The sequence below is a fragment of the Acomys russatus genome, chromosome 14 (assembly GCF_903995435.1).
Source record: "Acomys russatus chromosome 14, mAcoRus1.1, whole genome shotgun sequence".
In the NCBI taxonomy this organism is placed as follows: domain Eukaryota; kingdom Metazoa; phylum Chordata; class Mammalia; order Rodentia; family Muridae; genus Acomys; species Acomys russatus.
The window spans coordinates 29,516,910-29,542,924 of NC_067150.1; the positions used below are offsets into that span (position 1 = coordinate 29,516,910).

The following is a 26,015-nucleotide window of genomic DNA, read 5'->3' on the forward strand; positions in this document are numbered from 1 at the left end:
TTCACAAATAGTGAGGAGACTATATAAAAAAAAAAAAAAGCAGCAGTGATGTAGTAACTCCAAAAAGAGCAGAAATTGCTGCAGTCAACCTCACCTACAAGAGACTAGGTAAAACTAAGCAGCACTTGGTGTGGCGGGGGAGGCAGAGGCGGGTGGACCTCTATGAGTATGAGGACAGCCTGGTCTACATAGCGACTTTTTTTTTTTTTTTTTGGAGACAGGGTCTTTCTGTGTAGCCTTGGCTGTCCTGGACTTGCTTTTTAGACCAGGCTGGCCTCGAACTCACCGTGATCCTCCTACCTCTCCACATAGCGAATTTAAAGCCAGCCAGTTTACAGAAGGAGATCCTGCCTCTCCCCCTATGTTTTGTTAGTTAATTTGTTGGTTTGTTTGTGGAGACAGGGTCTCTCCACATAATCTTGGCTGTCCCAGGTCTCACTGTGTGTTTGGATTACAGACAAGCATCCCCACACTCAGCCGTCCCCCATATGTACTTCAATAATGGAATATCCCCCTGACCCTTCTCTATACCAAAGGAATTAAAAGTAGCTTATTCTTTACTAATGGCACAATCGAACTAGTTTGTCCTAGTGATAAGCAAATAAGTAAAATAAATACTCCAAAATACTCAGTATGACTCAGAAGACTAATTAATAGCAAATCTTTTTTTTTTTTTTTGGGGGGGGGGTGGTGTTTGTTTGTTTCAAGACAGAGTTTCTCTGTTTGCTAGCCCTGGCTGTCCTGGAACTCTCTTTGTAGACCATGCTTTTGTTTTGAGACAGGGTTCCTCTGTGTAGCCATGGCTGCACTGGAACTCGGTCTGTAGACCAGGCTGACCTCACAGACATCCACCTGCTCCTATATCCCAGGTGCTGGGAATTAATGGCATGTGCCACTACTGCCCAGATTAACAGCCAATCTAAAGCCCAGTCATCTAACTCATAGTGAGCGACATGCATCTGGAACACCAGTGTACATAAAATAAGGGGGCAAGATATGTTTTATATAAATATTTTACATGTATATTATATACGAATCTTTTTAATCCTTTAACTGTCAAACATGGTGTGTATGCCATTAATTCTAGAACTTGGGAGGTAGAGAAAGTCAGATTGCTGTAAGATGGAGATCTGACTACACTATAAATCAGGTTAGAGACCATCCTGACTATATAGCAACTTCTCGTCTAAAATTTTTTAAAACAGAAAACTTTTTTACTTTTTTCTGAGACAGGGTTTCTCTTGGCTATCCTAGACTTGCTTTGACGAACAGGCTGGCCTCAAATTCAGAGACCTGCCTGGCCTGCCTCTGCCTCCCTCAGTGCTGGGATTACAAGCATGCGTCACTGCACCCAGCAAAAGAGAACATGTCGGTAAAGGGCTTGCCACAAAAACATGAGCATCTGCACGCGTATAAAAGCTGGACATGGTGGCACATAATCATAACTCCAGTGCTAGGGATTTGATACTGGTGGATCCCTGAGGACTCACAGCACAGCTAGCCCTGCTTGATTGGCAAGTCCAGGACCCACTGAGAAACCAATCAACCTTGCAATTGTGTGTGTGCGTGCGTGCATGCACACACACACACACATGAATACAAAATAAAATTAAACAAAAACAATCTCTCTAATGTCTCAAGACCTTTTGACAAGTGTGCTAGCTAAGTTTGTTTTGGGGTTATTTGCTTCATTTATTTTTGTTTTGTTTTTTGTCAACTTGACACAAGCTAAAATCATTTGAATAAAACACCCTCAGCTGAGAAAATGTCCCGATTGGACTGGACTGTGGGCAAGCAGGTGGTGCATTTTCTTGACTAGTCATTAGTAGAGGGAGGGGCCAGTTCCCTGTGGGTGGGAGCACTGTGGCTGAGAAGGCTGGTCCAGGTGCTACAGGAAAGCAGGCCGAGCAAGACACAAAGAGCAAGTCTGTAAACAACAGCACTCCTCCATAGCTTCTGTATCAGCCCCTACCTGTCTGTGTCCCTGATTAGAGTTCCTTCCCTGATGTCCCTAGATGACTTACAAGCTGTAAGATACAATAAACACTTTCCTCCCTGGGTTGTTTCTCCCCACCCCCCACATTCTTTTCTATTTTGAGACGGGGGAATTATTTGTTTATTACTATAAATACAGTGATCTGTCTGCATGTACACCTGCAGGACAGAAGAAGGCATCAGATCTCACTGTAGATGGTTGTGAGCCACCATGTAGTTGTTGGGAATTGAACTCAGGACCTCTAGAGGAGCAGTCAGTGCCCTAAACCTCTGAACCATCTCTCCAACCCTTTTTAAGTTTTTTAAAAATTTATTTATTATGTATACAATACTCTGCCTACATGTATGCCTACATGCTAGAAGAGGGCATCAGATCAAATTGTAGATGGTTGGGAGCCACCCTGTGGTTGCTGGGAATTGAACTCAGGACCTCTGGAAGAGCAGGCAGTGCTCTTAACCTCTGAGCCATCTCTCCAGACTCCTGGGTTGCTTTTGATCAAAGTGTTTTATCACCCCAACAGAAACCCTAACTAAGGCATTAAGCAGTATTTTTTTCATGCTATGTTACTAAGGCAATTGCTCATTCCCTGAATTTCATGAAAAATTTTCTAAGATTTACAAATAATGACACTCACTTTTATTCCAATATCAAACATATTCTACTCAGTTGGCAGTGGTTACTTAATATTGGTTAGTGGGAAGACTTCAAGAAACTATATTTTATATGTGTGTGTGTGTGTGCTATATAGGCCAAGGTAGATTCAAACTGGCAACCTTCCTGCTCACCAAGCGTAGATGTTCACCATCACATCCTATAGAACTATTCTTCTACTACACACACACACACACACACACACACACACACACACACACACACACGCACCATATACACAAATAAGTAGATATGCATGCATACAATTCTGTATTTGTGTAGTACTTAATTATATATATATATATTTATATATGTGATAATTACTAGCAAATAGTGTTGAGGTAATTGTTGTTCCTGCGATACATTTGCAATAGCCTTATTTAAAATAGAAGCATCTTAAAGAAGCAGCCATAGGACATAGCAGGTGATTGTGTAGAAGCAGCCACACATTCAAAGAAAATTGACATATACATACAACGTGCCCATTAGCTGTAGGAAAAGAACATGTTTTACAGTTGAAAAGAGGAAAATTTGAGGTGAAGGGTAAAACACGTCAACTGTAAGAAGTTAATAGTGGACCAATGAGATGGCTCAACAGGTAAAGGTGCTTCCTTCCAAGCTTGATGACCTAAGCTCAATCCCTGGACTCACATGCTGGAAGTAAAGAACCAACCCCTACAAGCTGTCCTCTGACCTCCATACTATGGGACACATGCACCCCCCTCCAAAACACACAAATAAATGAACGCAATAATACAACTTTTTAAAGAGACATTGATATAGGAAAATTAAACTAAGCAGCCCCATAATAGCAGGAATTTTAAAATATAAAGATTTGAGGGTATAGCTTAGTGGTGCAGCGCTTGCCTAGCACATGTAAGCTGCAGGAACCAATCCCCAGGACCCTGAAAACACTAAGGAACTGGAGACAGGAGTCATTGCTCTGGGGACTGATGTTCAGGGTGCTTACTAAGTTTACGGCCACAAGACAACCACTTATTTTAAACCTCCAGAATTGTTTAACTTTTAAAATTATAAACAAGTTTCTTTGGGTGTTTCTGTTTTTTGTTTTTGTTTTTCGAGGCAGGGTTTCTCTGTGTGGCCTTGACTGTCCTAGACTCACTTTGTAGCCCAGGCTGGCCTCGAACTCAGTTATTCACCTGCCTCTGCCTCCCAAGTGCTGGGATGAAAGGGGTGCACTACCACACCCAGCATAAACAGGTATTATCAACTTCAGTTTTGTGAGAGTTACTTTTACTTTGTGTATACACACACACACACACATACACACACACACACACACACACACGATTCTTTTCATTAAAGAGAGAAAATAAAAAAGAGATGGTGAAAGAGATGGTGCACGCCTTAGCTCCAGCACCAGGGAAGTAGAAGCAGGAAGATCAGTAGTTCAAGGTCATCCTCATGGGCACCAACCTGAGTCACATGAGACTCTGTCAAACCAAATTAAGTAAATAAAATAATAATTGATTCATTAAATTTTCTAAGAATCTATGCCCTGCAGCTAGAAATAGTATCAAGTACATTACCATCAGAAGAATACCCAGTGAGGCCTCCAAAAATGACAAGCACATAGCTGACATCAAGCTCCCTCATGATTTCATAAGCTTTTTCTTCTGTGGATGCCATTGCCTAGAAAAATAAGTGTACAATTCTCAAAATAAAATCTCAAGTCAATCTCCTCTCCTAGTGACACACTTCCCAGGAGACGTCACATATCAGACATTTAAAGGACCACTTTACCTTACCTGCCCTACTCGAGAAATATGAGTATTATTCCATGTGTTATTGTCCACTAAAATTGTCCGATTTGCCATTGCAGTAATTTGGTAGCCATAATCCCACCATGACATAACCTTTGCATCCTAAAACAAGAATGAAAATAGAAAATGTTCATCTCACTTCTCTTAAAAACCAAATGCTAAAGAGTAGAAAGACATCTTTGATAGCAAGTAAGACTTGGCTAATTAATTTCTTTACAAAGTACTTATTGTATGCCTAACACCTGCTCCTCCATTGATAGACAGACAGGAATAACTTAAACTATATGAAATCCAACATTCCCACATATCTCAATTTCACATCATTGAAACAAGCACAACAGACCAAGAGATGTAGAGGGACCATGATGTAAACAGCTTAATGTCATTAGGTAATTTAAATTTGTTTCTTTTGAGACAGGGTCTCAACATGTAGACCAAGATGGCCTCAAACTCAAGAGGTTCATTTGCCTCTGCATCCTCACTGTTGGGATTGAGGGCGCTCCTTGTTTGTTATTGGGTAATTGTTAATAAATGACCCTTAATAACATTATAAAATCAGTTATTACTACAGTAGAAGGGAAAAGACAAAATATGATGGCAAGGATTAAAGGATGTTTAGTTTAGGAGCTGAATATACAGTTCTTGTGCCTACCATATGTTAAGGTTCAGGGCTCAATCCCCAACACTACTTTTTGAAAAAATCTCTAGTTTGGATGTCTAGCAAATCTGCCTCTAAAATGCTATACCCAACAGTTATTGCAAAAAGAAATTAAAATTACTTCAGATGCTCAACAGATAAAAACTAAAATGTTATATGTCATTACTATCAGGTGGCAACTATTTACCTTGACTAAGTTTCTCCTTTTTCTGTAGCAAACCATTTTTTATTTTCTCCTGTTGTAACTGGGTTATCTACCTTATACTAAAACCACTGCCGTATAAATGTACGTGTCCAAAAAGAATCTAGAATTTAAGTTACTGTTGCAGGATACTTTAATCCATTGTGAACTCACGATTGTGAACTATAAAATCCTGTTTCTTTCTTTCTTTCTTTTTTGTTTTGGTTTTGGTTTTTTTCAAGTCAGAGTTTCTCTGTGTAGCCTTGGCTCCCTTGGACTCACTTTGTAGACCAGGCTGGCCTTGAACTCACAGCAATCCGCCTCCCTCTGCTCCCAAATGCTGGGATTAAAGGCCTGTGCCACCACACCCGGCCAAAGAGCTTTCTGTACATTGAATTTATAAAGTTAACCCCAGGTCAAGAGGTGGAGCAAGAAACCAACTGAAAGGGATTAAAGAGGAGGAACTTTTGAGTTGAAGGGTATTTAAGATGGCATGGATAAGAAGGGACTTTTGAGCTTTCACCGAGCAAGGTTTGGGCTTTTTGTTTTTTCCCCTAGGACATGAGCTAAGTAGGAAGGTCAGCTGGGTGCTTTCTTTGCCTCTCTAAGCTAGCAGGTTTTCACCCCAGCATCTGACTCCTTAATCTTTACTGATAAAACCAAATGTTTGGGATTTTCTTTTTTTTATAACAAGTTATTCTAGCCCAGTAGTTCTCAACCTTCCTAATGCTGCACCCTTTAATTCAGTTCCTTATGCTGTGGCGACCCCTCATCCATGAAAGTATCATTGCTACTTCTTAACTGTAATTTTGCTATTAGGAATCGTAATGTAAGTATTTTTGGAGACAGGTTTGCCAAAGAGGCCGTGTGACCCACAGGTTAAGACCTGCTACTCTAGAAGAAACCTCAATGGAAATTGGTCTTTAAAGCTTATTAAAAAACTAAGCTTCTAAATTTCTAATTTGTCTAAGCTTCCCATCCATCTAAAAGATGTCCGGTTCACTACAATACCAAGTGTCTTCACCGCTACCCGATTATCCAACACCTCCCAAATTTTTACCTCTGGAGTATTGTGACGAAGCCAATAATATGCTTCTCGAAAGTCATCAAAAATGATCCTACTGCCATCCCCACCTCGGGCAGACAGTACAATGGAAGGAGAAGAGTAGGCTTCACTGGTTACCCAAGTCGAATGAAAAGTGTAGGTGATGAGAAAAAATGCCATGACCAGTATCATCCCACTTGCCACCTAAAGAAGGAAAACTGTACAGTAACCAAACACAGACAGCTTCTTATGTGAGAGCAAAATATATTGGGCTGCATAAATTAATTCTGACCATTGCTCTAATACCCCTCTTAAACACATGAAGGCATCAGCATGTGTGCGTGTGCGCGTGCACGCACACACACACACTTTTCTAAGGCAACACGTTACTTAAATCTGACCTTTTTGTTTTTCGAAACAGGGTTTCCCTGTGTAGCCTTGGCTGTCCTGGAACTCACTCTGTAGACCAGGCTGGCCTCGAACTCAAAGATCCACCTGCCTCTGCCAATCCAGTGCTGGGATTAAAGATGTGTGCCATAAAAGCCCAGCTCTCACCTCATTCTTAATGGGGTAGGTAGAATCCTGTTGTTTCTTGCTCTTCTTGTCTGGGCGACTTATATCCAGATTCTTCATATATGTTGACAGTACCTGGGAGACACCAATGCCAGAAAGAATGCACATAACAGGTGCCAACACCAGCATTAGACGTACCTAAAAGGAACAAAAATCATGATCAGTATAATCAGTGTTTCACAAATGATAGACTTCAATCTATTAGTCAACTATGACATCAATGCAGCAATTTTCTTTTTCTTTCTTTCTTTCTTTCTTTTTTTTTTTTTTTTTTTTTTTGAGACAGGGTCTCTCTGAGTAGCCTTGGCTGTCCTGAACTCACTTTGTAGACTGACAGTGATCCGTCTGCCTCTGCCTTCCGAGTGCTGGGATTAAAGGCATGTGCCACCATGCCCAGCTAATGTAGCAATTTTCAACAAACATTCTTTTGTTTTTTTTTTTGGTTTTTTTTTTTTTTGGTTTTTTTTTTTTTGGTTTTTCGAGACAGGGTTTCCTCTGTGTAGCCTTGGCCATCCTGGACTCACTTTGTAGAGCAGTCTGGCCTCGAACTCACAGCGATCCACCTGCCTCTGCCTCCCAAGTGCTGGGATTAAAGGCGTGCGCCACCACGCCCGGCTTTCAACAAACATTCTTTTCCAGCAAAAGTAGAATAGAAAATATGTGGTACAGCTAAAGCAAAACAGAAGTATAAACTTCTTAAATTTCATGGTAGGTGAGCCAGTTGCAATAATTCCATCAATCAAGATGCTAAGAAAGGCTGGACAGTGGTGGTCTATGCCTTTAATCCCAGCACTCAGGAGGCAGAGGCCAGCCTGGTCTACAGAGCGGGTTCCAGGAAAGCCAAGGCTACACGAAGAAACCCTGTCTCAAAACAAACAAAACCAAAAAAAAGAAAAAAGGGAGAGAAAGAAGGATCAAACGTTCAAGGCCAAACCTACAGAGTTGGCTCCATGGCTCCGAGCACATAATGCTTTTCCAGAGAACCTAAATTCTTTCAGGTTAGGCAGTTCATAAATGCCCAGAACTATGACATCAATGCAGCAATTTTCTTTTTCTTTCTTTCTTTTTTTTTTTTTTTTTTGAGACAGGGTCTCTCTGAGTAGCCTTGGCTGTCCTGAACTGATCCATCATCCTCTTCTGGACTCTGAGAATCAGTACTTACACATTGGGATGCATGCATATACACATCATTAAAAGTTTAAAAAAGACCGGGCAGTGGTGGCACATGCCTTTAATCCCAGCACTCGGGAGGCAGAGGCAGGAGAATCGATATGAGTTTGAGGCCAGCCTGGCCTACAAAGTGAGTTCAGGACAGTCAAGGCTACACAGAGAAACCCTGTCTCAAAAAATGAAAAAAAAAAAAAAGAGCATGTATTGCTTTTCCAGAGGACTGGAGTTCAGTTCCCATGCTGGGCAACTCAAAAGTTCTGATGCCCTCTTCTGGACTCTGGAAGCACCTGCTAGCATGTAGTATATACAGAGAGACACAAATACATACACATAAGTAAACATAATAAATGATAGTCTTTGGAGCTGAAGAGCTGGCTCTGATTCCCTGCACACACATGAGATGGCTCACAACCCCTGCCTCCAGCTTCCAAAACTCCTCACTAACATGCACACACTCACACACAGACACACACAGACACACACATAACTAAAATTTAGGGGAGAAAAATAACTTATCCCTCCCGTGTAAGGTGGCACACGCCTGTAATCCCAGCACTCTGGGAGGCAGAGGCAGGCAGATCGCTGTGAGTTTGAGGCCAAGACAGCCAAAGCTACACAGAGAAACCTTGTGTCAAAAAAACCAAAAGAACCTTGTCTCAAAACCATCAATGTAAATAACAACCTGTATTGCAGATCTAAATATATATATTTCTATGATTTGAATGATAATATAATTTTTACTTTTTATAAACTTATTTATATGATAAATCTTTTTGGTTTTCCGAGCCAGGCTTGGGTGTAGCCTTTGGTGCCTTGGACTCGCTCACTTTGTAGACCATGCTGGCCTCAAACTCATAGCAATCTGCCTGCCTCTGCCTCCCAAAGGCCTGCGCCACCACGCCTGGCAAATAAACCTATTTTAATAAATTAAAATTTTTTACTTTTTTATAACCTATTTTTGTTCATTTTGTCTTTTGAGATAGAGACTTCCCATGTTGCCCAGACAGTCCTTGAACTCAGGGTTCTACTTCCCAAGTGCTGGGACTATAGGCGTGTACCACCGTCCCCAGCTAAAAGACATTTTCTAATTGTCATTTATGATTTTAAATGTCTATCTATATATATAAACAATACACACACACACACACACACACGAAAAGGACTGGGGAGGTGGCCCAGTGGTTAGGAGCACTAGCTGCTCTTCTAGAAGATCCAGGTTCAATTCCCAGCACCCATATGGCATGGCAGCTCATAGCTATCTTTAACTCCAGTCCCAGGGGATTCAACAACCTCTTCTGGTTTCCAAATGTGCCAAGTATATACATGGTGTACAGACACATACTCAGACAAACACTCATACACATAAAAATAAAATAAAAAATATTTTGGGGGGAAAAAAAACCTTCTCTGACTTAACCACAAAGCAGGAGACAGTGCTCTCAAGGCTTTAAGATACAAAAGTCCACCCTGGGGGCTGAAGAGATGTTTGGTGCTTAAGCTTCCTGCTCTTCTAGAAAACCTGGTTTGGTTTCCAGCATCAACAGCTGGTGGCTCACTACTGCCTGCAATTACAGTTCCATGTAAATATTTTTCTTTAATCTGCTCCAAATTCAATGAAGCTTACAAGTGCCTAACAGATTACAAACTCAAGAAAATTAGACCCCACAAATAGAATGTGAGTGCCTTTGTTTTGTTTTTCAGGTTTTTCGAGACAGCGTTTCTCTGTGTAACAGCTCTGGCTGTCCTAGACTCACTTTGTAAACCAGGCTGGCCTTGAACTCAAAGAGACTCACCTGCCTCTGCCTCCCAAGTGCTGGGATTTAAAGAGTGTGCCACCAAGGTGCTATGTGAGTGTCTTTATATGTCAAAAAAGGATTAACTACAGCAAGCAGATGTTCATAATCATAAGTTGCTTTTGTTTTTGTTTTTTAATTCAACCAGGCCAGAGAGAGAGAGAGAGAGCACCTCAAAGTCAGGGATAAAGTCTGGCTAGAACTGAGACAATTCCTCACCATTACAGCTGAAAAGTACATGCTGGTCACACCATACATGATGATAAAAATCCGAGCATCAGACAAGTTGCTAAAGCAGTAATAGAGGCCAACTACAAAAGAGGAAAAGAAAAGTAAGCAGTTGAGCCCTGTAGACCGAAACCTACATGGGAAAATATCTTCATTATATGACTAGATGACTTCACACATTTGCCTCAGGAATTCTAGGAATCTATCCAAAAACTTAACCAAAGATGTTTACTATAATACTCATAAATATCTAACAACCACAAGTAACCTATATGCCTAGCAGAAGAGATGGTTAATTACACCCTATTTTAAGTATGAAATATACTAAGATACGGCTACAAGAAGTTATAGGTCCCTTGGCCTTTTCCACATCTTTACACATGTCTATACATGACAAAATTATCTCCATAAATTCTAAATCAGAAATTATTATTTTTCCCCAGAGCCAAGGATTGATCCCAGGCCCCAGTCAGGCTAGGTAAGCGTTCCACCCCTGTCATAGAACCTCAAGCTCTCCCTAATCATAATTATTTATGACTAGGAGAAAAATTTTAATGATCTCATTCATGCTCAACAAATAAGTAGATGAATGTACCCATTAAGATGGTAGGTTTGGGGCTAGGTATGGTGTTGTGCACCTTTAATCTCAACACTTGCAAGGAAGATAGAGGCCGGCAGATCTCTGCAAGCCTGAAGCCAGCCTGCCTATGTAGCAGGTTCCAGGTTAGCAAACCATATACAGTAAGAAGTTCTCTCAAAAATACTGAAAATGGGTTTTTGTTACAGCTTTTTGAGAATGTTTCACTAGGTAGCCCAGGCCAATTCAAACGCAAATCCTCCTGCCTCAGAATTCCAAGTGCTAAAATTATAGACATTCATCAGTGCATCTAATTTAAATTGTTAAAAGTGGGAGGACAAGCAGTAAGAAGTAGTGCAAAAAAATTTTTTTAATGTTTTTAAATTTATTCCTATTGTTTTTACAATATACAAATTGCTTTAACAAAAAAAAACTAACATAGAACTTCAACACAGCCAAGAAAAAAACAGGGTTAAGGGGAAGAAATATGCTACTGAGGACTAATTATAAGCACCCATATGGGGCAGCATACAACTGGCCATAACAGCACCTCTAGGGTATCCAACACCCTCTTCTGGTCTCTGCAAGCACCTGCACTCATGTGCACATGCCCACACACATAAATAAAAATACTTATAATTACAATAAAAATAAATGAATTAAAAAAATTAAGAATGAGGGTGGTTAATATTTTAAATCAAAGGGTGATTCTTATAAAGGTCACTTATGAATGTAAGACAGACCTGGGAACATGAAGACGAGGAGCTGCAGGTCAAAGTAGTAGGAGGACCAGGTTGTGGGCTGGTGCTCGGACACAGACGCAATGATGGGAATGTTGTTCTTGGCGTAGGAAGGGTCCAGCAGGGAGTAGAAGCGCCCTGTCCACGGAGAGATTTTTCCTGGAAGAAACGAGGCAATAAGTACTTCATACATAGTCCTAAAACATTAAGCTAAATACAAGCTGATCACAACATCCCATCTTATGTTTACTAGCGTGCCTGTGTAGTATGCCTGGGTATACGCAGAAGTACTGAAGAGGACAGTGTGTGAGAGCTGGTTCTTGTCGTCTACCTCGTCTGAGGCAGAATCTTCTCTACTGTTTCTGCCACACCTCACACTTTAAACTAGCGTACTTCCAAGCTTCCGGATGGTTGTATTGTGTTAGCTACCCATTTTCCCCAGGAGTGCAGGTTGTGCAAAAAGTACTTTTTTCCACTAAGCCATCTCACCAGCTTACAGCATTCCATTTTAGTACAATTCTGAGATAGAAAAGTCCTGTTTGTGCTTTAATATCATCAATAATATTTACAGAGATTCACTCCTTTTCTTTTAAACTTGAGAATATTTTAATTAGTATAATAATTGGGCTATATATAACTCACAATGGGCAGGGGCTCAGAGAAGCCTAATGGAAAGGAGAATCTTAGGCTTTATCTGGTCAAATCAAGAAATCAAGGCTAACTCCAGAATCTAAGCGACATAGGTACTCCATCCTGCTAGGAATTGTCCTGCTATGAATTAGAAAACTCAGTTTAGCTTCTCAGAAGTGTAAGTTTAAAAAAACAGAGAATCTCAACTAACTAAATGGCAATGATTTAGTTACCATACGATGAGATTAGTGTCATGACTTAAAATATGACAAAGAGTATAAGAATTTCTATAAGTCAACTTACAGGAAAGAAAAGAAAAACTGAACAAGACTGGCAAGGCTAGACAGTCCTTCTACCAGCTTTACAAAGATACTCTGCTATGTAGAATCCAAACAGGCTGACAAGCGGTATGTATGTACGATGTAAAAAATAGGACTTTGAGAGCCAGGTGGGGTGGCACACACCTTTAATCCCAGCACTTGGGAGGCAGAGGCAAGGGGATCACTGGTCTACAAAGCTAGTCCAGGATAGCTAAAATAACACAGAGAAATCCTGTCTCAAAAAAATAAAAAAGTAGAACTTTGGGATTGAGAGACAGCTCACAGTTAAGAGCACTTGCTGCTCTTGCAGAGAACATGGGTTCAGTTCCCAGGAAGCATGTGCTGGCTCACAACGTCTACAACTCCAGTTCCAAGGCATCTGAAGCTCTCTTCTGGCCTCCTCAAGGACCAGACACACATGTGGTACACAGACACGCATGCAGACAAAAACACCCATATACATAAAATTAAATTTTGTTTTAAGTAGAACATTAGTATGCTTGAAATAAAAAGAGAAACAGGAGAATCTTCTGTGGTGAGCTAACAGCCCATCTTTTTGACATTTAGTCTCCATCTGTGTCTAGTTATAAAAGATGTACTCTTCTACCTGTCAGCATGAGAAGAGCTCCCACGGTGAGGAGGACAAAGCCCACTAGGGAGATAACACTCCGGAAAAGAACTTCAAATTGCTGCGGATTCAACTTGCTGCGCAGGTAATCTACGAAGGCATGGATCTGACAGAGACCAAACACTCCGAAGGCTGCCATGTGTTCTGATGAAAGGACAGGCTAAGGAGGAGGGGAGGGGAGCATATATTGCAATATTAGGGAAACGAAAACAAAACAAAAAAAACAGAATGAGTTTGTCCAAGATTGCCCTCATCAATTTAGCCCAAGAAGTCAAATGAGTTCTGAAGTTCTGAGATGAATGAGGACCAATAAAAGGACTTAATTTACCAAATATATTTTCCAAAGAATGTTTGGAATGCATACCATACACCATCATAATCACATCTTTTGCTCAGGCTACTTCCTTAGCATGCCTGAAATTTCCCCCAAAATCCCCATTCACTAAAACTCACCATTTAAAAGTCAATGTAACCATAATCTCCACATCTAACAAATCAATGGCTCCTATGTCTCACAGCACTAGATTTCTTTTAGTATATAAATTATTCTTTTCCATAGACAGTGGTTCTCTAAATCTAGTGGGCATCATAATCGATGGGCTATGCGTTGGTTTAGCCAATGTTAAGCATGTTGCTGAGCCTAACCCCAGAGGCTCTGATTCAAAAGATCTCTTTTACTGTTCCACTTAGCTTCACTTTATTTGTTCCGTTCTGTTTATTGAAACAGGGATTCATGTATCCCAAGCTGCCTTGAACTAACTACATAGCCAAAGATGACCTCAAATTCCTAAGCCTCCTTCCTCTATAGAATTTGCATTTCTTTTTTTTTTTTTCAAGACAGGGTTTCCCTGTGTAGCCTTGGCTGTTCTGGACTCATTTTGTAGACCAGGCTGGCCTTGAACTCACAGCAATTTACCTGCCTCTGCCTCCCAAATGCTGAGATTAAAGGCATGCACCAACACCGGCCAGACCAGAATTTACATTTCCAACAAGAGTCCAGACACTATTAATGCTAATGTTCTGGAGACAACCTTCTAGAACTACTGAACTGTAGACTTCAGACAGCTGTATTTCTTTCTCCAGCTTCCTCAAGGACTAGCAGTATTACATTCTCTTACACATTCCAACAAATAGCAAATGTTATATATTGACTAAACATGTATCTTTGCTTATCTCTAAATAAAGATGAGAAACCAAACACATATAGTTTCCTGTTGTTGGTGCTTTGCTTTTTCAAGGACTCACCTAGGCCCCAGTAAGGTGATTAGAGTTCACTGCTATTAAATGGGGTTGTTTCCATTAAAGGGCTGAAGCTTTTAAATTTTTTTGAAATTGTAACTTTGATCCTTTTTTCTTTCTTTCTTTTTTTTTTTTTTTGTTTTTGTTTTTGTTTTTGTTTTTCGAAGCAGGGTTTCTCTGTGTAGCCTTGGCTGAACTGGGCTCGCTTTGTAGACCAGGCTGGCCTCGAACTCAGAGATCCACCTGCCTCTGCCTCCCAGAGTGCTGGGGTAAAAGGTGTGCGCCACCACACCTGATCTTTGATCATTTAAATCAACCCTGCTTAACTAAGCTGGCCCTCCTTCTCACACAAACCCAAGCCTTTAAATTCAAAGAGCATGCAGCAAATACTGACATACTATTAGAAACAGATGCTAATAACTAAAGATTCTGTTGTTTCAATTAATAAGCAGACCAAAATACAAACTATAATTCATAGTCTTTTTTTTAAGTTTTTTTCTAGATGGGGTTTCTCTGTGCTGTGTTATCTTGGCTGTCCTGGTCTTGCTTTGTAGACCAGGCTGGCCTTGAACTCACAGCAATCCGCCAGCCTCTGGCCCCCAAGTGCTGAGATTTAAGGCATGTGCCAACCTAAGTCAATCCAGTTGGAGCTACTCAGAAACATTTCGCTGGATAAAACCCTACAAAGTCTCAGGTTTACCTGGAAACCCACAAAGGAGATCTGCATAGAAAGAATGGTGCCCAGGCAGTAAACAGTACAGTAGGCCACGTAGATCCGGTGAGAAAAGCGGCCTGTAAGCATTAGCACCAGGACATGAAGAGGGATCAAGTTGATCAGGAACACGTAACCTCCCCATGAAGAGACCTGGGCAAGGACAGAAAGAACAGTCTCTTTGAGCACTACTCACACAACACTGACACTGTGACCCAGATATACCAACCTTTAGTGTAAATTTAGACGCAGCCCATTATATGTCACACACAAATCTAAGTAGAAGCAAAAAAGTAAAGAAAGTCAGGGGATAGTTGTAAAATTACACAGAAAAAAAATTGTATTAGAAAAGGGAACTATAACAAAAATATGGGACAAACAACACATACCCACAGGAAATACAGTAATATAGAATTTGAAAAAATTTATTAGCAGACTGAAAAAAAAAAGGCTAGGGATGCAACTCAGTTGTAGAGTGCTTGCCTAGCATAGACAAAGCCCTGGGTTCAATCCTAGGCACTGTATAACCCAGGCTTTGTGGTACACATTTGGTTGGTTGGGTTGGTTTTGTTTTTTTCAAGACAGAGTTTCTCCGTGTAGCCTTGGCTGTCCTGAGCTTGTTTTAGAGACCAGGCTGGCCTCAAACTCACAGTGATCTGCCTGCCTCTGCCTCCCTAAATGCTGGGATTATAGGCATGCACCACCAAGCCCGGCTGTGGTATACATTTGCAATCCCAGCTCTCAGGAAATAGAGGCAGGAGGTCAGCTACACAGAGTTTGAGGCCAACCTGGGATACAAGAGACCTCATATTAAAGAAAATGGGGCAAGGGGGCAGGGACACACAAGAAAATTTAAAAACTAAAAATACGTAGAGGAGCTGGAGATGTAGTACAGTGGTAAATCAGAAGCCTAGGATAGGCTCAGTCCTATGCACCAAAACCAGAAAGAGACAAAGATTAAACGTACCATGTAGAAATAAGCAAGGGCACATTTGGCAGCCCAATAGATGGAACCAGTCTTCACTGCCTTGATCCACATGTAGTAAGTAAGCAGCATGCAAAAGATAGCAATTCCTGCAGAAAACAACAGATTCAGAAGCCACATTAACTCAGTTAAGAATACTTTTCTAGGAGCTAGGCCTTTAATCCTAGCACTCAGGAGGCAGAGGTAGGTGGATCTCTGAGTCTGAAGCTAGCCTGGTCTACAGGGTGAGATCCAGGACAGCTCCTGTCTCAACACCATCACCACCCAAAAACAAAACAAAACAAAAAACTTTTCTAAGAACTGGAAGATGGCTCAATGCTTAAGAGCAAATAGGGATCAGGAGGCAGAGGCAGGAGGATATCTGTGAGTTTGAGGCCAACCTGGTCTACAAAGAGAGTCCAGGACAGCCAGGGCTACCACAGAAACCCTGTCTCAAAAAACAAAACAAAACAAACAAAAGGCTGGGTGTGGTGGTACACACCTTTAATCCCAGAACGTGGGAGGCAGAGGTAGGCAGATCTGGTCTACAAAGTGAGTCCAGGACAGCAAAGGCTATGAAGAGAAACTCGAAAACAAACAAACAAAACAAAACAAACAAACAAAACAAAACAAACAAACAAAAAGAGCAAACAGGGTTGTTGCTGAAGACTCAAATTTGGTTCCCAGAACCCACTGGTGGCTTACAACCATCAGTAACTCCAGTTCTAGGTGATACGGGATCCTCTTCTGGCCTCCTCAGGCACCCACACTTAGATATAGGCAATCAAAGGTAATAAATCTTTTTAAAAAGAACACAATTCTGGAGCTCACTATCTAGATTCACATTTCTAAACTACTATTCAGTACAAGTATAATTTTAGGCAAATTATTTTTACTTCCCTTCCTGTAAGAAGGAGTCTGAGTATAATTTTCTCCCCCTAGTCTGGGAATTAAACACAGGGCCTCAAGCATGTTAGGCAAACCCTCACCCACTGAGCTACATCTCCAGCCCAGGGAATCTCCAGTAAATTCCTACTTATTAAAACCATTGTAAAGACAAATGCTGTGCACTAAGAGCACCTAAAATAGTCCCTAGAGTATAGAAAGCAACTGGTAAATACTGGCCATAACACTATCTTATTCCTAGGCACTAAATCTCCTGCTACTCTTAGGTGTACGCAAGGTTGCAGCAGCATCTACACACATGTTAACAAAGGCAGACCTTTTACTCTGAATGTACTGTCCTTCTTAGTTGACTGGTAGATGACTTGGTGGCTACGGCTCCAAGGACACTTGTCTAGCATGCCCAAAGACCTAGGTTCAATCCAGAGTTCCACATACCCCCACTTCCCTGCCCCCTGAAATAAAGTACCTCTTGAATTCTCAAATTTTGGTCCAGATCAATTTCAACTGCTTCCAAAATGCTTTCCTTTGATCCCCAAAACCAAATTAATTTCTCCTTACAAGACACCCCCAAAGTACAATGCTAGAGAGCTTTAATTTTTTTGTTGGTTTTGGGTTTCGTTTTGTTTTTTAAATGTTTGTTTGTTTTGTGCTAGGTAGCCCAGGCTACCCTAAAATTCACTATAGAGCCAAAGCTGGACTCAAACTCACTATGAATCCCACAATAGACTTGAACTCAGTATCTTTCTTGACTGCTAGGATTACAGGAATGTGACATCAGTCCCAGTTTTAAGGCTTTTTAAAATTTGTTTTTATTTTCTGAAACAATGTCTCATGTAGCCCAGGCTGGCCTCAAACTCATGATATGGTCCCCACATCTTCCTGCTTAAGTGCCAGGATTATAGGTATTTTCAACCATACTCATCTAGAGCTACTTTTATAGGTCCATTACTATACTCCTTAACAGACTAAGGGACAACATCTATTATCTATACCTTAAATTTCTTAATTATAGAACAAAATAATCTACTTCATTATCTATCTTTATAATAACTAACATGTTTCCCAAAGTTTCAACAAAAATATGCTGAATTTAAAATAAGCCAATAAGTCACTGTAATTAAAGACACTTATTTGAAAAATTAAGAAAAATGATCATAATGGTTAAAACAACAGTTAAATGTGACAGAGAGGAAACAAAAGGCCTGTTAAGTTCCCAGCTAGGGCAGATAAGATTGCTCAGCTAGCAAAGGGACATGCTACCAAATCTGATGACCTGGGTTCAATCCTTAGGAACCACATGATAGAGAACTGACAGCTGCAAACTGTCCTCTGATCCTGACATAAAGGCATGGATATGCACGCATGCAGATACACACACAATAAACAAATAGGAAGTTTTTTCAGTTTTGTTTTTTTGAGACAGGGTTTCTCTGTATAGTCCTGGACTGCCTTTATAGACCAGGCTGGCCTCGAACTCACAGCGATCTGCCTGCTTCTGCCTCTGGGTGCTGGAATTAAAGGCGTGTGCTTCCATGCCAGCAAGTTTTTTTTTTTTTTTTCCCAGCTACCTCTCTAGAACAGATGATAGGAAGAGACTACCTGTCAAAGGTTCCTTCCTACCCAAGAAATTTCAGTAGATAATAAAGTGAACACATCCCCTTTAGCATTCTCAGTCTTACCTTCATTATCATAGGAGCCAGCTACAGATCGAGAAATATAACCAGGAACTACAGCAATCATGGCAGCAGCAAGAAGCCCAGCTCCTGCATCCTGGAAGAGGAGGAGTTAGCACGGACATGCCTCTAAGAGAACTGAGGACCTACTAGTCTATTCTGTTTATAAGGGACCCAGAGCATTCAATCATTTCTAAGGTTGATATGAGATGCTGGAAATGCATAGCACAACAGAGTCAAAAACTTCATATTTGGGCTGGAGAGATGGCTCAGAGATGAAGAACACTGGCTGTTCTTCCAGAGGTCCTGAGTTCAACTCCCAGCAACCACATGGTGGCTCATAACCATCTATGATGAGATCAGGTGCCCTCTTTTGGCCCGATAAGAATATCGTATAAATAATAAATAAATAAATCTTTAAAAAAGAAAAAAAAACTCATAATCACCAAGCGTAGTGGTGCACACCTTTGATCCCAGCAGAGGTAGGTGGATTGCTGTGAGTTCCAGGCCAGCCTGGTCTACAAATCAAGTCCAGGACAGCCAAGGCTACACAGAGAAACCTTGTCTCCAAAAACAAAAACAAAAATAAACAAACAAAGAACGCTCATAGTCAATTCAGAATAAGGACACCAAATCTAACACTGAGACAGATATATTATATGAGCTACTGGGTATAGTGGAACAGGCCTGTAATCTCAGCAGACTAAGGCAAAAGTAATATAAGCCCAAGACCAACCTAGGTAACAGCATGATTCTAAAAACAAAGAAAGAGTAAGAGGAGAGTAATTAGGGATATAGCACAGATGGTTGTGTGTTTATGTGCCGAGCTTTCATGAGCCCTGGTTTGATCCCAAGCACCACTTAAACCAAGCAAAGTGGCACATTCCTATAATGACAGCACCTGGGAGATCAGACACTCAAGATCATCCTTGGTTAAACAGTAAGTTCAAGATTACTGAATGATAGCCCACCTCAAAATAATAATAATAATTAACAACAACAACAGTCACATGAGCTGTGAAAGCCAGAGCCTGCTGGGTGGGTGCGATAGTACACACCTTTAATCGTAGCACTGCAGAGGCAGAGGCAGAGGCAGAGGCAGAGGCAGAAGCAGGTAAATCTCTGTGAGTTTAAGATTAGCCAGGACTATACAGTGAGACTCTTGTCTTAAAAAAAAAAAAAAAAAAAAAGAATGGGTTGTTTAAATACAGACTTATTAGTCCTCTCCTCTAACAGTGACTATACCTTAAAAAAAAAAAAAAGTAATATCTACCTAGACTGAAGATGTCAAGAGTTTAGACCATAAATTTGTGGACAGTTACAAGGCAATCTTTAAGGTCAGGAGGAAAAAAAAAAAAGAAAAAGAAAAACAAAATAAAACCATACTCAGAAAATAAATAAATAAATAAATAAATAAAAAGACTTGTGTGTTGTTCACACTTAAGAATAAAGTTCTCTACACTGGGCCTGGCTTCTGAAGCCCTCTCACTACTTTGTCACCTCTTGGTTAACCCCCTAACACTAACACTACAACCACAGACAAGAATAGAGTACAAAGAATCAAGGTCCCCCAAAACTGAAAAAAGGCAATCAGCATCATCAAGCCAAAATGCTTTAGGGCTTTAAATGTTTTTTAAATGCATCAACAGATAACTGCTAAATGCCTATTTCCAGTAGAAATAACCACTGTGGAAAACATACTTTTTTCCCTTCTTCCTATATTGGTGAGGGATTCAAATCTAAACACTTCAATTTTACATGTTGACTGTTATTTTTTCCTTTGCATAATAATTTACACGTAAGTTTCAAATGTCCCCTTATAAGGGCAAACAGTTGCAAATGATAATAAAGCACATATTCTCCACTAATTCGGCTCAACAAATATTATCTTTAGCCTCTGGCTCCCCACTGTGTAATAATTTCCAATTTCCTTCGAGATCTAACAAGCTACCCAAAGGGAAACCCCTTAAGACTAAGGAAGTTTACCTGGTGGTGGTGGCACGGACCTTTAAAGCCAGCACTTGGAAGCAGAGGCAAGTGGACCTCTGAGTCCAGAACCAGCCTTGTCTACAAAGGGCGATCCAAAAAAACTTTTTAAAAAAGTTCTACAACAGTGGTTCTCAACCTTTCCTAATGCTTCCACCATTTAATACAGTCCCTCATGTTGTAGTGACTTCCAACCATAGAATTATTTTGTTGCTACCTCATAACTATAATTTCGCTACTGTTACAAATAGTAATGTAAATATTTTTGGAGACAGAGTTTTGCAAAGAGGTATGACCCACCCATCAGTTGAGAACCACTGTTCTAAAAGGAGGAATTCAACCATGCAGGGAAGTGTCTTAAACTCAGAAAGTAAACAACAAGAAAGCTTTAGGAAGTCCTTAAAACAAACCAGATTCGCAGGCCCCTGGCTCTCCAAGTGTCAGGACACTCACAGACAAGCAGAGCTAGAAGAGGCTCAGCCCTGCCCAACTGCCTGGAAGAGGCCCCACACACTGAGCTGCTTAAGATACACTCTCCAATATGTTAAGCTGCTTGTAAGTCATGCAGTAAGTAAGCTCTGAAGTTCCAGCATTTGTGAGATGTCACCCATGCTGGTGTGGGCTTTCGGTGATGTACCTGTCATTTTTCGAGTCATTTCTGCTTTTAAGTAATTTTACACCCATATTCCTTTAAGTATTCCCAATAAAAATGTATCCGTTCACCAAGTTGAACTCTGGAAGCATCCTTACTTTGGTGTGTCACTGGCTCCCTATCTGGGATGAGTAGATGTTTGTACACATCTCCCCTGTAAGTGTCACAACACTCCCTGCCCTTTTAAGGCTATACATCCTTCCAACCCTCCAGTATCTACTAGAGCTTCAACAACCTTCCAGTCCCAAGTTTCCTTCACCCAAATCCTTTACCTTGAGCTCTTTGGTAAGGTGGTATGTGGCGATGGTAGTGAAGGAGGAGAAGAGAGGGGCCAGGAAAACACAGACATTCCGAATGTCAATAGTGATATGGAAGAAATGGAGTACATGGTAGATTGCAGCTGAGGTGATCATTAAGCCTGGAACAGAAAAAAGTAATCCCATTAGGTTGTCCTGGTAAGAAAATAACAAGAAAGTGTCAATCCAAACTTCAATCATGGAACAACACAGATCTTGACAAAATACCAGCATAGCAACTATACTAAATGTCTGTGTTTCTCTACTAAGGGCTCTATCAGAAATGCAGAATGTGTAAGGCATCCTCCCCAGACCCCATCTACGCTGTCCCACACATGTTCTCGGTAAGATCCACTTTAGGGGCTGGGGAGATGGCTCAGTAGTTAAGAGCACTGTTTGCTCTTCCAAAGGTCCTGAGTCACATGGTGGCTCATAACCATGACATCTGGTGGCTTCTTTTCGTGTGCAGTCATACATTCAGTCAGAACACTGTACATGTAATAAATAAATAAATCTTTTTTTAAAATTCTACTTTTAGAAATGTATAATCAAGCCGGGCGGTGGTGGCACACGCCTTTAATCCCAGCACTTGGGAGGCAGAGGCAGGTGGATCGCTGTGAGTTCCAGGCCAGCCTGGTCTACAAAGTGAGACCAGGACAGCCAAGGCTACACAGAGAAACCCTGTCTTGAAAAACAAAAAAAAAAAAAAAAAAGAAATGTATAATCAGAATGAAATTATAAGTATCCTGAAATGAAGCACACAGAAATAAAGCTGCTTTACAGCAAACACCACAACAACCTTACAAACAACAAACCCTGTCCCCCTCACCTGGATAAATTGTTCCTCCAATGATTCGGCCCAAAGGGTACCAAGCCCGGTCATCAAACCAGTTATGGAATTTATAAAACCCCTCCTCAGCCAGAAACCGGGTAGTTCGATAATTAAAGTACCTAGAGCCAGAAAGAAAAGAACATGTCTCCCACACCTCTGTACTCAAATGTGTCCTACCTCACAATGAGCTTGTTTTTCAGATTATGCCACCGAGAGATACAGCATTACTTGAGTAAAGTTTACTACCAAAAACTAAGTCATGAAAATCATTTATACTAACCTGATTCTCTATTTCTATTCCACACTGCTTTTCTCTGAAGGAAATGAACTGGCAATCTAATGTCCACAACAAAGCACTCACACAGGGCATTCCAAGAGGCTAGCATGTGGTAGATAACAGAGCCAGCATAGAATTCAGGCACCCCGAGGACAGGACCTCTGAGGCATGAACTAACACATTTATTTTTCTTTCTCTCCGACCCGCCCACAGGGTTTCTATGAGTGTATCTCTGGCTGTCCTGTAACTCGTTTTGCAGAACAGGCTAGCCTGCTCTCACAGAGATCCCCCTGCCTCTGCCTCTCACATGCTGGGATTAAAGGTGTGAGCTGCCACAACCAGCTGATTTGACCTTTCCCACGGGGCAGTAGTACTTTTTGTTCCTCAATTACACACAGGAGCACATGGGAACCTCTAAGTAATGAACATCTATAAAGGTACGTGTGTAATTGCTGTAACCTGCTTAGACTCTGCAGCCCCTCCGTTGAGACCTACTTTAGTTCCTAGCATGGCTGCAGCTCCTCTGTTAATACCTGCTTAGTGTATCAGAAACCATTTTGAGTCCAAGTCTCCATTTTGATTATAAGGTGAAATTAAGTTCAAGTTCTCAGGCCCTATGTGCCTGAAACCAGGAAGGTTCAATGCTTGCTGCTTAAACAATAGATGATAAATGCATATTCTGCTTGGGTTACAGATAAATGATGTTCTATCAGAGTTAAGGCTGCAACATCCTGCTATGTGCCTTACTCCCAGAGAGCTGAAAAGCCCCCAAGAGCTCCCCTACCCTAAATCCCAGCCAATCAGCTTAAAACGCTTTGTCTAGACACCTGGATATATTGTGCTCAGAACAAAATAGAATCTTCTTGTGTTTAACTGGTCAAAATGATGTCATGCTGCCCTCCTCTTGCTTCCCACTGGTTACCTGGTTGTTCCCTGGTTGTGTTTTTTACAAAAAGTCTGCCTTAGAGCTGGGCGGCGGAGGCACATGCCTTTAATCTCAGCACTTGGGAGGCAGAGGTAGGTGGATCTCTGTGAGTTCAGGGCCAGCCTGGTCTACAGAGCAAGTCCCAGGACAGTTAGAGCTATAACAGAGAAACCCTGTCTTTTTTAAAACAAACAAACAAAAAAACAAACAAAACAAAACAAAAAAAAAAACCTGCCTTAGAAGCAGACCGATGTCACAGTCTGATTCCCAAGTTCCAACCACGGCCCTCACTGGTCAATTCTTGTTACCAATGTCACAGTCTGAATTTACAGGCTGTGGCCCTGACAGGTGAGTTCTTGTTCAGCATTCAAATAAACTTCCATCAGTCTGAGTCTAGTGTTCAGTATGTGGCTATTCCTGAACACTAACAATAATACTACATGCAAGATGGGAAAAAACTTAACCCACATAATAACAAGAACTTCCTAATGAGTGTTTAAACATCTAACAAGGTCCACTGATGGTATTTCAAATATATATGAACACTAGCATAACATTAGGTATTTATCAAGAAATGCTAAGAACTACACAGAAAAGACAAAAAACAAAAAAAAGTTTTTCCCTAAATAAAAAAGGAGGTGAAACAAAAGAAGTGGGCATGGTAGCACATACCTGTAATTCTAACACTTGGGAGAGACAGGATGATCAGGAGTTCAAGGTCATGTTCAGTCAGGTCTAGTGTGAGTTAGAAGCTACCCTGAACACATAAAACCCCTATCTCAAAAAAAAAAAAAAAAAAGGAAAACAGTATATGTTGCTTATTCATTTCTATTGCTGTGATAAAATACCCTGACAATAAACAGTTAAGAGAGAGGAGAGGGAATGGAGAAATAACATGACTTTATTTTTTAAAAACTGCAAAACAAGTTAAGCTGCCTCATTTGGGAGGCAGATGCAGGTGGATCTCTGAGTTTGAGTCCAACTTGGTCTACAAAGCGAGTCCAAGACAACCAGTGCTACACAGAGAAATCCTATCTTGAAGAAAAAAACAAAAAAAGAAAAAATTGCAAAACAAAAAGAGTAATGTATTTAGATTAAGGCATAAGCAACATAAGTGAAAAAGCAAGTATTTGTCTTACAATTTCAGGTAACAGTCCATGCTAGCAAAGAAGTCGTAACATCTAGCCACAGCCATAGTAGATAGCAGAGACATAAACAAATACATACAGGTATGCCTGCCTGTTCTTATCTAACTTTCTCCACAGCTGTTCAGGACATCCTGCCTAGGGACTAATGCCACCTACAAAGGGGCCGGGCCTTCCTCCTTAGCTAACAATCAAGACAATCCCCAACAAACATGCCTATAAGGCTGCCTGATCTAGGTAATCTGTCAACACTCTCTTACTCGGCCTGGTGTGGTAACACACACTTTAGTTCCAGCACTTGGGAGGCAGAGGAGGGTAGATCTCTGTGAGTTCAAGGGCAGCCTGTTCTACACAGAGTTCCAGGACAGAGAGAGCTACAAAGTAAGACCCTGTCTCAAAACACAAACAGGTAGGAGAGGGAACACGGAGAGAAATGAGGGAGGAGGTCAGACCTGGAGAGCAGGACTGGAGGACAAAGGGCCTGCAGAGAGAAGAGAAACAACCATGGACGGAGGCATTTCTGGGACAAACTGGAAACCTAAGACGGGTAGGCTTCTGGGAGGATGTGAGGGTAACTCTAGTTGAGACTCCTAGCAGCAAGGGTCATGGAGACTGAAGAGGACATCTAGTGGAGGGAAGGGAACACCCACCCACAGGAACTTCAACCCAAAATTTACCCTGCCTATAGGACGTGCAGGGATAAAGACGGAGTATAGATTGAGGGAACATCCAACCAATGCCTGGCTTAGCTTGAGACCCATCCCATGTGACAGCCAACCACTGACACTATTAAGGATATGCTGCTATGCTCACAGACAGGAACCTAGCATAGCTGTCCCCTGAGAGGCTCCACCCAGCAGTGGATCAAAATAGATGCTGAGACTCACAGCTAAACATTGGGTGAAGCATAGTCTAGTGGAAAAGGGGGGGTGAGGGTCGGAGTGGGGGTCAGATAGAAGCACCTGGAGGTGACAGAAGCTTCACAAGAGGCAACTAAACAGGACTCAGAGAAGCCTGCGGAGACTGAAGCCCAACCAAGGACCATGCATGGACTGGACCTAGGCCCACTACCCGGATGTAGCTAAAGGGCAGCTCAGGCTCCATGTGGGTCCTCTAGTAAAGGGAGCAGGGACTGCCTCTGACATGGACTCTGAGGCCTGCTTTTTGATCACTTCCCCACTAGGCCACAGGGGAAGAGAACGCACTCAGTTCTGATGCAACTTGGTGAGGTGGAGTGGGTTGGTGGTGGTGGGAGGATAATAAACAAAATCTTAGACTTTTTGTTTAGCGTTTGGGAGTTCTGTTTAGTTTGGGGGTTTTGTATTTTGGTTTGGTTTGGTTTCAGAATTTTTCTGTGTAGCCTTTGCTGTCCTTGATCACTTTGTAGACCAGGCTGGCCTCAAACGCAGCAATCCTCCTACCTCTGCCTCCCTG

The 26,015-nt window shown here is 41.3% G+C and overlaps 1 protein-coding gene across 2 annotated transcripts in view; it reads right to left on the bottom strand.

Annotated features, from left to right (window-relative positions):
- Stt3a (STT3 oligosaccharyltransferase complex catalytic subunit A) overlaps positions 1 to 26,015 on the bottom strand; it is a 38,912-nt gene that overhangs the window by 7,254 nt on the left and 5,643 nt on the right. For both annotated transcript variants that reach the window (XM_051156169.1, XM_051156171.1), the window contains exons 4-15: positions 22,232 to 22,353; positions 21,379 to 21,524; positions 18,475 to 18,565; positions 15,893 to 15,999; positions 14,914 to 15,078; positions 12,954 to 13,134; positions 11,400 to 11,555; positions 10,071 to 10,162; positions 6,871 to 7,026; positions 6,331 to 6,519; positions 4,417 to 4,533; positions 4,198 to 4,300 (exon numbers count right to left, since the gene is read on the bottom strand). In XM_051156169.1, coding sequence (XP_051012126.1) covers positions 4,198 to 4,300; positions 4,417 to 4,533; positions 6,331 to 6,519; positions 6,871 to 7,026; positions 10,071 to 10,162; positions 11,400 to 11,555; positions 12,954 to 13,134; positions 14,914 to 15,078; positions 15,893 to 15,999; positions 18,475 to 18,565; positions 21,379 to 21,524; positions 22,232 to 22,353 — 1,625 coding nt within the window. The remainder of the gene's footprint in view (positions 1 to 4,197; positions 4,301 to 4,416; positions 4,534 to 6,330; positions 6,520 to 6,870; positions 7,027 to 10,070; positions 10,163 to 11,399; positions 11,556 to 12,953; positions 13,135 to 14,913; positions 15,079 to 15,892; positions 16,000 to 18,474; positions 18,566 to 21,378; positions 21,525 to 22,231; positions 22,354 to 26,015) is intronic.